The following is a 15772-nucleotide window of genomic DNA, read 5'->3' on the forward strand; positions in this document are numbered from 1 at the left end:
AAAAGTTAGAAATGTTTTCCTGATGTCTCTTCTCCCCCATTAAGTACTGCAGAGGCAGCATCCAGCACTGGACTAATTACACTCACAATTGAAATGTACCAACAGCTTTTCTGATTTTGTACTTATGAAATAAATTCAATGGTGCCCCACTACTGATATATAATGATGCAATAAAATACTATAATAAAATAATTCCAAGAAAACTATAAAGACAGATCAATACAATACAAATTACATTTACACAGCACCTTTCATGTCAGGAGGACATCCCAAGGTGCTGGACAATCAGGATTTTGGACCCGAGCTGGGGGTCGGGATCGGGGAGGGTGGAGGACAGGGAGGTCAGGAGGGTGCCCAAAGGCTCGGTCGAAGAGGAGAATTCTGAGACACGCCTTGAAGGAGGAAAGGAAGGGAGCGGTGGAGTGAGTCGGGTGGGGAATATGGAGCAGGCCAGAGCCTGCTGAACGGAGGAAGCGGACAGTTTTATAATAATAATCCTTGCATTTGATAAAGTGCTTTTCATGTCGGGTGGACGTCCCAAAGCACTTCACAGATCACACTGTAAAGTGAATTGACTGTATATTTGTGAGCGAACGTGGCAGCCAATTGCGCACAGCAATGTCCCACAAACAGTCATGGATTGAAAATGACCAATTTATTATTGTTTTTGGAGGGATTATTATAAGGCTCTGTGTGGAGTAAGGAAACTTGCCCAAGGTTTCGCCCTCTGCCTGGAATTGAACCCAGGTCTCTCGCTTGCAAAGCGAGAGCTCTAACCACTGAGCTACAGGACTTGATATGGAGTTAGGTCTGATTTCAATTGGTTACAATGCATATTATGATCAATGTTGAAAAATTAAATCTATTGTAATTTAGAGCAGAATTATGTGCAATTTATACTGCAGTTTACCAAGTCAATGGGTTAAAAAACCTTCCATCAAAATTTTAACTAGAACACAATCAATGAGTGTTCATATAAAACCCTTCAAACCTACATAATATTTCTCCACACTCACATCATGTTAGATATAAGGTATTGCTGCAGTGTTTCACACCATTTGTTTTGAAGGAACTCTCATTTAAATTAGGAGCACATAGTTTAATTTTCAAAAGCTTAACCGACTCCGCATCATGCCAGCTTTTGTTGACTACATCAACTCATGTTTTGTTAATGAGGCTCATACACTGAATGACAAATATTCTTAAGCAACACTAACGTTGATCAATTTTCAGTGTAACAATAAAAGAAACTGAAATCCTTTCAGCAAAACATCTACAAATGCAATTAAGGAAATTTACAAGCTGAATTTCAGCCATTTAGCCATTTTAATTGCTCTCGTGTCCAGCCAGCTGGCTTTCAGCCAATTAAGTTCAATTTCCTGCCAGACAAAAAGAATACAATACAGAAGGTCTTCCTCTTCCTGCTTAGACTACAGGGTTAAATTTTTGACTTTTATGATGTAACTACTTTTCAAAACATCACATTCAGTTGACTTATTTGATTCATCAGTGTGGAGTATTTTCAATAATTACTTCGGCACAAAATACACTAAATTTTTAATCCGATCAGGAATAACAATAATAATGATAGCATTTGATATAGCACCTTATCATGTAATCAAGGCGTCTCAAAGCACAGCATATACTGCAAAGTGGAATGAGTGTATTTTGTGGATGAAAGGCGGAAGCCAGTTTGCGCACAGCAATATCCCACGAACAGGCATGGAGTGAGTGATTAATTTTTTTGGGGGGAAAATAAGACCTTCAAACCCCATCTAAAGACCTTCCTTTTTGATAGTGCTTACGGTCACCTCCCACCCCCTTCCCTCTCTCCCTGGTTCGTTGTTGAGCGCTCTGGTACACTTCACCACTTGAAGAACGCAGCGTAAATGCAAATTGCTGTTGTTGACACTGTTTCACCAAATACATTTTCATCCACTGAGAGCCATTAAAGTTAAAATAGCCACATTAAAAAATTAAATGTCGACTACATTTTAACTTTAAGATCAATTTTAATTAGTGTGAAAATTAGAATCTAAACTTCTTTTACCTGAAGATTGGCTCTAACAGTAACAATCAGTTTCAGCCAGGATGGAAACTTAGAAATCATTTTAGTGACAAAGGAGGCAATTGTATCCCCATAGTCAGGCTTATGGAATTCTGCCTCATTTAATCCATCCACTAAAATAACATGGTCATCTTCAGGAATCTTCTTTTCTGCAAGACAAGGTTACAATTAAACACACTCAGTTGCAGAAACACACCTTTAATCATACCTATAGTATAGATGTACAAGCAGCCCAGTCTATGCTTCACTCTTGGCTGAAAGGAGACAGAACAGTCACGAGATAGCAACGGTAGGGTGCTGAAATAATAGATTAAAACACATATAATAATAATTATGATTGATATTGCACCTTTCACATTGGGAGAACATCTCAAAGTGCTTCACAAGATTTACTGTGAAGTGTAGTGACTGTGCATTTTGTAGGTGAACATAGTAGCCAATTTGTGTACAAATGTCCATGAACTTAATGATCAACATGTACATCAACTCTTTGGATTCACCTCTACCCCCCTCCACCCTCATTTTAATTGCACAAATATCAAGAAATAAATCATAAAATACACAAAATGCAGCAATCTTTATGAGCATGACCACCATTTCTTCACTAAATATACATGTGCATTTTTTTGTGTGGAAAATTATCCAGAGATTCAAAACGGATTGATAAAAGGAAGTCTACAATCAATGTTTTTTTTAAATGAATGTGGAATCTATTTGAAAAGTCAAAAAAAAGCTCTTAAATTTAAAGCAAAATATTGCAAGTTCATGGACATGTTATGAATTTTTAAAGCAATAAAATAATTTCTCAAGTAAGAATTGAACTGCTTCTTTTTAGAATCTTACCTTTTCTCAGGTTTACAAGAGGCTCTAAAATACCTCTCTTGAATGCTGCCGTGGGATCCTGGACACACGACCGTAGACTAAGCATGCTCTGCAGATGAGACTCCCTTAGCAATAGGTCTCTGAATGCTGATAATTGAGGTGCACGACACAGTAAAGCTGCAATACTGTGGACAAACTCTGGTACAAGGCAGGTGTAAGTGTTATCAGCCTGACAGTAGTGATATGCCGCAACCTAGCAAAAAGAAGAGAATTTCTTTCTGGATTTTAAGTATAAACACAAAAAATGTTAAACACTATTACCCAAAGCTTTTATCTACATACCAATTTTCACCAAGTCTCTCTTTCAAATTACTGTATTTACCTGCTTTTTGAACTATAAGGCAACATTATAAAACTAAGTGATCCAATATTTCAGTATGGAGCTGCCAACTCTCACAGCATCACAAAGAGAAACATCTTACAAGCATGAAAAACGTCACCTAATGCTAGGGAAAACATCAATTCAACAAGCTGATTTTCCTGTCAGGCAATAGGAAGTAATCCATGGTAACCATGGGAAACTACAATCGACTGTCCAGCTCACAAGATCGGTTTAGATGAAGAAATCCTTTAGCCCATTTGATCTCATCATTCCAGCACACCTACAGAATTGTTTCCCCTGACAGCATCAAGTTTCTTTTTAAATGGCCTCAACAACATTTCCTGGCAAACTGTTCCAGTTATTGTTGTTGTGTTGTTGTTATTGATTATCCTATGTGTAAAAAAAAATGGTATCTCGTCTTGAAATTGCCTTTTACAACTCTAAACCTACGTCCTCTTGTTCTGCTGCCTTGTTGCATCCTGAAGTATTGACCTAGGTTTACTTTTTCGATGCTATTAAAAATGTTATACACCTCTCTGGAGTCAACTTCAATCTAAGTCCAGGGAGACTGAAAGGAGCAATGAGGACAATTGCAAATAAACTCACCAAGAATTTATCTAACTATCTTCATAACCTAGATAACCATTTATATATTAACCAGTGAATAAAAGATCACTTTGATGTCAATCTTTCAAATAGTGCTCACTATAATCACTATACAGCCATTTCAAGGTGGTCGCTCTGCACGCACATAACAACAAAAAGTACAGGATACATTTTCTGAATCCTTATGTTGAGTTTTGTGTTCTTATTTCTGCACTAACAAAACTGAAAGTTGATGTATTACACAGTTACAAATTACTCAAAATACTACACATTTTGATGAGGTAGTGTATTTTCAAACAAAACCCAGCTCTAATCACATGAAAACTATTAAACAAATACACTTCCATAGGAAATGTGTTCTGTTAAATTAAAAACATGAATTTTGGATTATTATTTATTTTGCAAACTCAGTTCAGAATGAATAAAATTACAATTTGATATTTAAATGTTAACCCAATCTGATTTAATATTGTAAATCAGTTATTACCTGCAGATTCATTTAAACATTTTCTTACAACAGATAAACACAAAGCACATTTCCCTTTCAAAAACAGTTCAGTGTCTTCTAAAAAAATACTGTGCATCATTCCTTCTCCACACCAATATGATCTCAGTTAGAGGACACTTTCCAGATGCTTCATATTTTCAATGGGCAAAATTGACTTTGAATCACATGTTCCTGTTAATTCATAAAGGAGAAAACGTTCGGATCATTCCCTTTGCTCTTAACAGTAAGAATGAAGTGTTTTGGGACCCGAGAAGCCTACTTTAATAAGTTGCTAAAATGACATTTTCTCCAGAAATGAATGCCCAGCAGACAATTAGGAGATGTGGTTTCTTTTCAGTGATATATTTTCAGATTCAATTATTTATATTTGTAGTTCTAGGCAGCCATAGGGAATATGATGGAACAATCGAGATACCAGGTTGATGGGTAAGTTGATAGGGCATACCAAATCACATTTTAAAATCTCATTATTTACAAATACAGTCAACCCTTTTGAAACAACCAATTGCTGTCAACCACTGCTCTGGAACAGTCCTAACTGCTTTTCCATAATAAATCACCTGTATTTAGCAATCACCTGTCTAACACAACCAGTGGTCACTCGTTTATTAGCCCTGTCAATTTACAGACACCCTTTTCATAGGCTAATTCAAAGTGAGGTTACCTGTGCTGCAAGCCTTTTCACGGCTTCTTCCCTTCGTCTTTGAAGCTCAGGAGTGCCAGGGCAGCTCCCACTGCTCAATGTATTGGTATTAAAGGGAGAAGAGGTTTGCGGTGGCTGACTCAATGGAAGTTCTTGGTGACAATCTGCACCTATTGAGAGTTTCATTAGATTAATAATTAGCCATAACCATATAATATGATTTACGAAAACACAAACTTTCAAAAAGATTGAGGCAAAGCCATCCTCAACCATATGCCATAGTCATTCATTTCTTGAATTAAAATTCTATATGTATATATATATATATATATATGAAATTCCAAATTTGTATATATAGGAATATTGACAAAAGAAAACCATATGGTACTACCACTTTAAAGTCACACAGTTGAAAATCAGGCGATAATCTCTCTCTATCTACCCAACACAAAAGAGTTGGGTAGATAGAGGTTGTGGAGCACACCCTTACTGTGAGGGGGCGACAAGGAATGGAAGAGGGAGGAAATTAGAAAGGATCGGAGCATAGAATCTGAAAGCTCGATCACCAATGGAGGCATGGATACAACAACAACAAAATTACATTTGCCTAGCGTCTTTCACATAAGGAGGATGTCCCAAGGCGCTGGACAGACAGATTTTCGGACCCAAGCTGGAGTGGGCTCAGGATCGGGGAGGATGGAAAGCACGGTCGAAGAGGAGAGTGCGGAGATGGGTCTTGAAAGTGGCAAGGAAGGGGACAAGGCAGAGGGACTGCAGGATGGATTTCCAAAGGGTGGGGGCAAAGTGGCAGAAGGCCCGCCCACGAATAGTGGGGCGAGCGAGGCGGGGGACATGAAGTAGGCCGGAGCCCGCTGAGCGGAGAAAGCGAGTAGGATGGTAGGGGTAGGAGGTCGCAGAGGTAGTGGGGAGCAAGACCATGGAAGGCTTTGAAGGTGAGGACCAGGATCTTGAACTGTATCCTCTGTGTGATGGATATGGCGAGGGATGCACAGTAGGCCAGTTAGCCAAGCAGTGAAGGTGAGCAAAGGAACAGGGTAGGAGATCAGAGAGATAAGGAGATAATAAGGTGTGAAGGTGATGGGGAGGACCTTGAAATTGATCCCCTGGGAGCCAGGGGAGAATGATGAGAGGAGTTCATCTGGTAAACTGGCGATGCACCAAGTTGAGTTTGGGGATGTACATGTACCATTACGGATACTGGATAAAGACAGCAATTTTTTTTAAAAACCAAGAACAAATCAAGTGAAAAGATTTTTGTATCAATTGACTTCCACCAAAAAAACAGGTATTTATTGGTGAAAATCAGGTGTTATTTAAGCACTCTGGGATGCTGCTACCCTGCGTGAGGGACGCTCGTTGTTGTTTATCCATATCTGCATACCTTACTTTGCAATGCTACTTGTTCAGAAGTGAGTACACTGGGTAATTGCTAATAAATAAACCTAATAGCGTCATTTACAAAATGTTCCACCCAGACAAATGCAGATTTCACATATGAAAATTGAGTGCTGCTTTGTAAAACTATTTCAGCACACATGATCACCAAACTTTGATCAGGTCATTTTTAATTATTCTTCATTGTATTCATATCCTAATTAACTGAAGTAAAATTGAACTCACTTTTAGGGGATATGGATGGACTGTTAGAAGCAATTTGTCTCATCCGACCTCCATGACAGCTCAGTGCCACCAGCCGAGATATGATGGCGGTTTTCCCGAATCCCACATTCCCAACAATTATTGCCCCTTTGTTCTCTGGAGAATCACAATTTTTCAGGTTTTCATTTATCTTCTGGAACAACCAATCCCGACCAATAAATACGGAGTCTGTAGTGATACTTGGTACTTCAAATAATAATGGTTTCAACATAATATCAACTGGCTTGTAGGGAGTAAATCTTGCTAAAAATATAAAGAAATCACCATATTAATTTTATTATTCACAGTACTAAAGTAGTCAGTTGCGTAAATAACACCAGAAAGCACTACTTCTCTACAATTCCCTCAAAGCAGAGCAATATAATTTAAGACATTGCATCACAGGAACTTGGGGGTCATCGGTTATCTAATCACAATAACAAAGATCAGCATTTTTGGCAATCAGTGATCAATTGTCTCAAGTTGAAACAACAGGGTTGAGATGACACAGAATATACAGCAAGATATTTATATTGTGAAAACATTACACTGACAAAAAAAATGTTTCCTACATCAGTGACAAATGTGGTAAAAACAGTCAAACAAATAATTACAAATTCCCACTAAGATCTAACACAGTTTTACTTAAAGCTATGCTTTGTGAAGCACAAGTTTTAATTCTGTCATCCATTAAAATTTGGAAACATGAAGATTTTTTAATCTTAATGTTATCCAATAACAATTTTAATGAGACACTTTCACTTTCCCAAAACATGAGAAGTTCACACAATGCAACTGCAATATTATACCTTTTACATCTTGATGTACTCTACCTCCAGCTGTATTATGCCAAGGCATCCTAATGGAGGTGCGTAGTGGTGTACCCCTTTCATCCAGGTAACTCAAATCTTCCAACTTTGCTGAACTCGTTGCTGAAATGTAAAGTTGAAAATGCTGCATTAGTTTTCATCTACATTAGAATACTCACTGTATTTGTCAAAATCATATCCACCCATTAAGTTGAATTATCTAAAGATACAGGTGTAGCAAACTGAAAATACCAAATGAGGTTGCAAGTTACATATTTAAAATTAAACAAACATCAATACTATTTTTCAATTAACGTCCAATGCAGCTGCCGTGATTCATTCAACCCTTTCATAATAATGCATTTCATTCCTTTAGTTTCACATTTTATTTTAGAGATAGTCCCCAATTTTCAGTAAACATTAAATTCAGATAGTAAGCACTGAATAAAAAGCAATCACCATACTGTACTCACGTGTATAACAGTAATTTTGGCAAATGGAAAGACAATTAGGTGAACCATTTTCCTTGATAAGAGACCAGCAGCTCATGAATCTGTTTGTAAAACCTAGGACTTGTTTGAATGCAGACATTACCGCATAATTAAATGTTTCATCTGCACCAGCGATTTAATCCACAGGCATCGAAAGCACTGATCGTATAATTAGACTTGGCACATTCTTTTCAATGGTGATAGAGTGAAGGATTAATTTATTTCTTCATTGAGTTCATAAATTGGGGTACATGTAACAGCACCCATGATTTCTACAAGTACTTGAAATAACTCATACTCAACAACACCTTAATACTGGTTTAATAGTGTGTGTCCATTCTTTACTGTCTGCCTGAAATTCATCAGTAGCTTAACAGCAGAGAACATTCTTCCCTCTCGCATTTCAGTGCAGTGAATGATAAAGAGTGAAGATATGCAGGGAAACTACCCATGCATACAAGCCAGGCACCGCTGCTGGCTACATCAGCCTGTTATGTATACATCACAATCTCAACTACAGCCAGAAAGGGATGGTTTTCAGACACAGACTTTCAGCATACAGTTAATGTGGAAGCATTTCTCATTCACTTTTCCAAACATCCTATCTGAAAATCTATTGATAACACTTCAAAATAAAATAAAAACAATAGAAATAGATTTTGCAAAAAATATTAATCAGTATGAAGCAGAACTTAATAATAATCTTTGCATTTGATAAATGGCCATAACAGAAAAAATAGTAGTCAGAACTACTCTTTATACACAAGGGAAGATATTTTACGTGGCTCAAGAGTTTAATGACTCAATTGCAGATTTTTCTTCTATTGCCGAGTGTTTAAATTACTGAAGTGTGCAACTTCCTGTATTTATTGTAATATTGGCAAGTCCTTAATTTATTTCTCCTCTTCCAAAAGGTAATTTTGAATCGTGTTCTTTCAAACATCGTCACAATGTATCTCTGATGATAAGCAATAATAATTCTATACCCTTAGACAACAAATAAGCTTCTGCTCCAACCCTGGATGTTTGTTTTTTGCTGGAAGTGGAGGTAATTAAGACAGAAATCAACTTTCATGACTTAATGTTGATTCTGAATATTCTTGGAAATACCAAGTTCCAAGAACTAGCCATTAACTTTTCTGATGAAAGAAGAAATCCCTTGCTTTCTCCTCAAATTTCCCAGGCCACAGGCACACAAAAGTTAATACATGATGTTCTCTGGAAAATAAGAACTATTCTCTCCACAGGCTGCCTGACAGGAACAGCATTTCCATATGACTGATATGCACCAGCATACAATAAGAACTGCTAGTTTTTTTTTAAAAGTTGACAAGTGCATAGAATGATAATAATCCTTGCATTTGATATAATAATAATAATCCTTGCATTTGATATAGCGCCTTATCATGACTTCGAAACGTCTCAAAGCGCTTTACAGAGTATACTGTAAAGTGAATTGACTGTCCATTAATTCCTGAACAAATCTACACTTACCAGCCACTGAGTTAGGACGTGGCATCAGGTAAGGTGACAAAGACTGTTGTACATGTGCAGCGGTGCCATCACAAGCAACGTCTGTTTTGGGCGGATTGTTAACCAAGACAGGTGGCTCTTCTTCAGCCACAGGTAAGCAACCTTCAGGTCTGAGACTGTGAGAGGTGGTTCTGCGGGTACAATCTCTCACGCTCCACTCTAGACTTGATCCACTCTTTTCTTCATTTTCAGATGAGCTGGTTACTGTGGCTGAAAAACACATATGGGTCAATTCAAATTTGCTCTGGGCCTTAAAGTAAAGTGTTGTTAAATGATTTGAAGCTGTTTCTAATGGAAGATATTTTTAATTGTTTCAAAATGTTCTCCAATTTATACCACTCATCTTGCAGCAAATCCATTCAGATAAAACTGCAATATAAACCCAGGATGAAAGGCAGGGTTCCATCAAATAATGCAATTAATTTTCTATTCAACATATCAGAGCATTATTAAATGGATTTGCATAAATAGTGGTAATAGTAGAATATACAAATTATTTTTGTCACCAGACCCTGATCTATAAATGCATTTGTTATTTCAGCAATATTTTTGTTCATGGTAATGCATGCAATATTTTTCCAACTGTGACAGTACCAAATCCATTATGTCAGATACAACAGACCAGAGTCAGAGTAAATAAAAATCTCCATAGTCTGCCCTACCAATTTATCCCCAAATGCTCAAAGACAAGGATAACATGCAATGAAAAAAAATGTCTGCCCACACTGCCATATCAAGCATACAGATGAGAGCCAGGTTATACATCCCAGTACACAGCAAATAAAGTAAATAGAAACTGAATTGGTATTGTTTGTTATACCAATATGCAGGATTCATTAAAATTAATCAATGCGCATTCAAGGAGAGAACCAATATAACCAGTTCCGTTGCTTGTTAACATTTCCTTTAAAAAGGTAGACCAGATGTAGGATGTGTATGAATTACACTCTGTCATGTCATTCTGCAGCACTTCATCTCTTACCTATGATGCCACTGTCCTTGCTTTCCAGTGTGGAGCTTAAACTGGTGATAGTGCCAAAGGGGCTGGTTTGGTTTGTGGTCGTCTTGCTGATACAGCTATTGAGGGTCGAGCATGGGCTGTCAGTGCCTGGAGACGCAGTGCTACTCGTTAATGTGGAACATGGACTGATTCCCTGGTTAGCTGTTGAACACTGAAGAACATAAAAAGAACCACCAGTTCAAGGAACCAAGCATTCAGAAAATAGCTATTTGATTATATCCAACAAATGCAATAACACTTCACGTAAAGGAGGTACAGAAAAGCCTCTATTGTTTCACCATAGCAAAGTTAAGAGTACCTGATGCATATTAATACCATTAAAGGAATGGATACAATACATCTTGTTGAATAGCTGAAACGCACATAAGGGACAACTATTTTCTTTACATCCTGCTAAAGCTTCCATATTCCTAAATATCCAATTGCCAACTGAAACATTTGATATGAAGCAACTCAGTCAAGAACGTTTCCCATCCCCTTCAGTCGGGTTTCCGTGCTGCCCATAGCACAGAAACTGCCCTGGTCAAGTTCACCAATAACATCCTGACCATCTGCGACCAGGGCTCCCTCTGCCTCATCCTCTCGGCAGCATTCGATACGGTCGACCACGCTATCCTCCTCCACCGCTTGTCCTCCCACCTCAACCTTCAAGGCCCTGTCCTTGACTGGTTTAGGTCATACCTCTCCCACCATCTTCATTTTGTTTCCACTAACGGCTTTTCCTCCAGCCCCCGCACAGTCTCGTGCGGTGTCCCTCAGGGCTCTGTCCTCGGTCCCCTCCTCTTCACCCTCTATATGCTCCCCCTATGGTGACATCATCCGCAGACATGGGGTTAACTTCCACATGTATGCGGATGACAACCAACTCTACCTTTCCTCCTCTACCCTCAACTCCACGAACACCAATGTCCTGACAGCTGCCTGTCTGACATCGAGTCCTGAACGAGAGACAACTTTCTTCAGCTCAACGTGTGTAAAACTGAGGCCCTCCTGATTGGCTCATGTCAGCGCCTCCGCATCTCTGGCGCTGACAGCATCAGCATCCAAGGCTGCACTCTCCACCTCTCAAAGCCAGTCAGGAACCTCGGGGTTCCCCTCGACCCTGAGCTGTCCTTTCTCCCTCATATCCGCGCTACAACTGGCACCGCCTTCCATCACCTCCGAAACATCGCCAGACTACGGCACTACCTCACCCCTCACGCTGCTGAAACTCTGGTCCATGCCTTTATCACCTCAAGGCTGGACCATGGGAACTCTCTCCTCGCCGGCCTTCCCGGCCCTCCCTCCACACTGCAGGTCATTCAGATCTCTGCAGCTCGTGTACTGTCCCACACCAGGCTTCGCGACCACATCACTCCCACCCTAACCCTCGCTCGCCTCCACTGGCTCCCCATCCCCCAGAGGATCGAATTCAAGATCCTCATCCTCACCTACAAGGCCATTCACGGCCTTGCTCCCTCCTACCTCTCCGACCTGCTATCCGCTACGTACCTGTCCGTACCCTCCATTCCTCTGGCTCCGGTCTGCTCCACATCCCCCGCCCTAACCGCCCTACCATCGGTGGCCGCTCCCTCCCTTCCCTCCCTTCCTCGCTCCCTCCCTTCCCTCCCCTCACCCTGACCATTCCTCCTCTGCTCGGGTCCTGCCCCAACTGTACAGCGCCTTGGGACGTCCTCCACTTTACTAGTTTAAATTCCTATTTATTTCCCTGTTAATTCGTTCAGCGAGGACATTTGTTCCAGCACGATTTAAATGCAGCCCTTTTCTCTGAAAGAGCTCTCTTTTCCCCCAATACTCGTGCCAACTCGTATCAATTCCCTTCCCTCAGGAAACAATGCCCTTTCAAGGGTTTCTCCCTCCATAAGTAACAATTGAACACAGATGGAATGCTGACAACAGTAAAAGTTAAAACACAATCAGTCCTGCCCACTAGACTAACAGGATGAAAGTAGAGGAAATCCAATGTATTTTTCACTGTGAATTGCACTTCATTGTAAAGGCCTTCTTGGAAAACATTAAACTGGCTGCTGGAACCCGAGCTAATCGAGGCTGGTCCTTTCGAGAGCCATTCTATCAAATTGAAACAGTTACGGTGGCATATCTTAATGTATATCAATCAGCCTGTCTTGAAATTAACATTACACTTCAAACCAGAACATTCATATTGTGTTCCTAAGCATGGTGATTGGTTTCTGCACGTGTCAGACACTGGGCTGGCCAAAAAATAACTTAAAAATTTGTGAAAAAAATAAAAGTGGTCTCCTTGACCATTGAGTCTGCGTGGACACCTTACCTCCAAAGAGCGCTACCCAGCAGGATCCATACAAAAGGCAATGTGCCATCCCGAAGGATGCCCATGAGTAAATTTCAGTTTAGATTGTTATTTAAATCCAGATGTTTAAGTCTAACACAATGCACTAAACATTTTATTCTTCTGGGTCACTAAACTTACACTCGAATAAATTCGCAACAGTGATAATCTATCGCAGATGCGGATTAGCAGAATACAGACAGGTGTTGTCTGATTCAGTTGGTAGCAATCTTGCCTCTGAATCAGATAGTTGTGGGTTCAAGCCCCATGTTTGGCTTTGAGCTTGTGGTCCAGTCTAGTTCTGTTAAGAGTGTTGCATTGTTGGAAGTGTCATCTTTCAAGTGAGATGTTAAACCAAAATCCCATTGCATCATTCAAAAAAAAAAGCGAGTTTCTCCCGATTTTCCTGGTCAATAATCCTTCAGATAAAATTACCCATGCGTTTCATGGCGGTTTGTGGGACACTGCCATGGACAAATTAGCTGCCACATTTGTCTACAAATACAAGCGTTGGACTATACAATAAATCCTGCAAAACACTTTCAAACATTTCAACAATGCAATAAGGCACTATATTTATTACAATACTGTAATTTTAAAATGCGCTATTGCCACAATAATAATAATCCTTGCATTTGATGGAACGCCTTATCAACTCTTCGAGATGTATCAAAACTCTTCACAGAATATACTTAAAGTGAATTAACTGCATATGTTGTGGGCGAAATGCAGCAACCATTTGCGTACAGCAGTGTCCCACAAACAGTCGTGGATTGAGTGACCAAATTATGATTTATTTTATTTTTTTGAAGGGATTATTACCCCCGGAAAAGTGATCCGCAAATCGACAAACAATGGGGTTCCGACTGACTGCTTGATAAACAGAAGTACATGGAGCAAGGAATCTTGCCCAACGTTTCACCCTGCCCGGGAATCAAACTTAGGTCCTCTTGGTTGCGAGATGAATGCTCTAACCACTTAGCTACAGGACCATCTTAATATTCAGCTTCCGTATTTGCCATTTGTTAAATTGTTTATTTTTCAAACTTCAGTATTGTTTAGTACCATTACCACATTTGTGGTAAAAAATTTACAACAAGCTACTGTTGGATAAAACACCCTTGATTTTTTTTATTTTAAATGGTGAAAGGAACAAAAATTCTTCTCACCAAAATTCACAAAAAGTAGCAAAATGTCAGAGTTTTTTTCTGAAGGCTATCATACCTTTTTTTCATTTTTCTCTTCCATAGGTAAACGAGCAGAGTTTGGAATCCCTTCTCCCAGGAGAAACCCTAACCTGGTCATCAGCTCCTGAGCAGCAGGAGAGGAGCTTCGTTCTTTACTCGCTTGTGGATCTGTAACAAAAACTGAAATTCAAATTATGCTGCATAACTATTCTAATTGAAACCTAATTTGACAGAAAATTAAACCTTACTGCTACATAATGAATATTGGTTGTTTAATATACTAGTTTATTTTCAGTATAGACTGAATCATCTAAATGCCAATATATTGGATCTTTCTGCTGCTTATTTTCTACCTGCGATTGCCACTACATCTCTCCCAAGGTGCTCAGAGCCTAATCTTTGTCTTTATCACCTCCAGTCTTAACTATTGCAATATCTTCCTTCACCAGGATTCCCTAGCTCCTTCCAACACATGGTGCAGACTACGCAGAACTCTCCAGCTTGTGATCCCTTCCACATCAGGCTCCGCAAGTCCATCACCCCATCCTCGTTAAATCCACTGGCTCTCCATCCCCCAGCAGATCAAATCCAGTATTCTCATCCTCACTTTCAGATGTTTCCATGGTTTCATCCACCCATATCTCTGCAACCTTACTGCTCACTCCACTCAAACACTAACCGTTTCATGTCCCCTGCCCAGAAATGCGACAACCAATTGTGCACAGCAGTATCCCACAAACGGTCGTGGATTGAGTGACCAATTTTTTTTATTTAAAAGGAATTATTATCCTGGAAAAGCGATTCGCCAATCGACTAATAAAGGGTTCCTGCTTACTGCTAGGAAAACAGAGTTGTGTGGTGTGAGGAAAAGCGCCCAATGTTTCACCCTGCTGGGAATCAAATCCAGGTCCTCTTGCTTGCAAGGCGAGTACTCTAACCACTAAGCTACAGGACTCCACAAATAAATCAAATGTTGTACACTTATTTCAATGCAAGAACAAGTTTAGGGACAGAACAGCTATTTATTCTAGAATTTCCTGAAGCTCCAATTTATAAATTTGAAATATATAGTGGAAGTTGATTCAATTAAATTCTCAACTTCAAGCACAAGGAGAAATTTTGTCTCAGGATTCTGGAGGCCAAGACTGCTTCCCATCAATCTGTTATACAAATTCTTACATTCAGTTTGGATCTAGAATATGTGTAAATTATTCCTGGTGAGAAGGTCTTGAAAACCATCAGTCACAAGATTCCAAAACTAGAAAGCAGAAACTAGAAAGTTGAAGTTTGAAGGTTTTCAATACCTCTGAACAGCCTTTCAGAGCAAAACAGTTGGCAACAAGGCTGAAATCAGCACAAAACTCTAGTTCTGTTATTGGTATTTATTACATTTCAAGATCAATTCCCAGAAGAAAGCACCAAACACAATATACTAGATACTTATAGAATGTAGATATCGGATAATGCATTAGCTTCTAATGCATTTAGGTCTCTGAAAATATACTGAACATTAATAAAATATATTGAATAATCCTCCACATTCTTGAATGATAACTATTGAAACAGACAGTCATTGTACGTTGTGTTGACAGAACTGCAGGTCTCTAAAGTGGGTCATAGATGTTGAGAAACAATAATGAAATAAATATCCTCACCGTCACAAAATTCGTTATCACTATTAATGCAAGCTAGTCATGAAAAGCATTTCTACTTAAGGAATATAATTCTTCAG

The 15772-nt window shown here is 39.3% G+C and overlaps 1 protein-coding gene across 4 annotated transcripts in view; it reads right to left on the minus strand.

Moving 5' to 3' along the window:
- tanc1a (tetratricopeptide repeat, ankyrin repeat and coiled-coil containing 1a) overlaps positions 1-15772 on the minus strand; it is a 72121-nt gene that overhangs the window by 24181 nt on the left and 32168 nt on the right. For all 4 annotated transcript variants that reach the window (XM_007889813.2, XM_007889814.2, XM_007889815.2 and 1 more), the window contains 8 exons: positions 14078-14208; positions 10504-10693; positions 9483-9731; positions 7498-7620; positions 6671-6952; positions 5051-5199; positions 2912-3143; positions 2051-2217 (listed from right to left, as the gene is read on the minus strand). In XM_007889813.2, coding sequence (XP_007888004.2) covers positions 2051-2217; positions 2912-3143; positions 5051-5199; positions 6671-6952; positions 7498-7620; positions 9483-9731; positions 10504-10693; positions 14078-14208 — 1523 coding nt within the window. The remainder of the gene's footprint in view (positions 1-2050; positions 2218-2911; positions 3144-5050; positions 5200-6670; positions 6953-7497; positions 7621-9482; positions 9732-10503; positions 10694-14077; positions 14209-15772) is intronic.

This window comes from Callorhinchus milii, unplaced genomic scaffold (assembly GCF_018977255.1).
Source record: "Callorhinchus milii isolate IMCB2004 unplaced genomic scaffold, IMCB_Cmil_1.0 Scaffold6, whole genome shotgun sequence".
NCBI lineage: Eukaryota > Metazoa > Chordata > Chondrichthyes > Chimaeriformes > Callorhinchidae > Callorhinchus > Callorhinchus milii.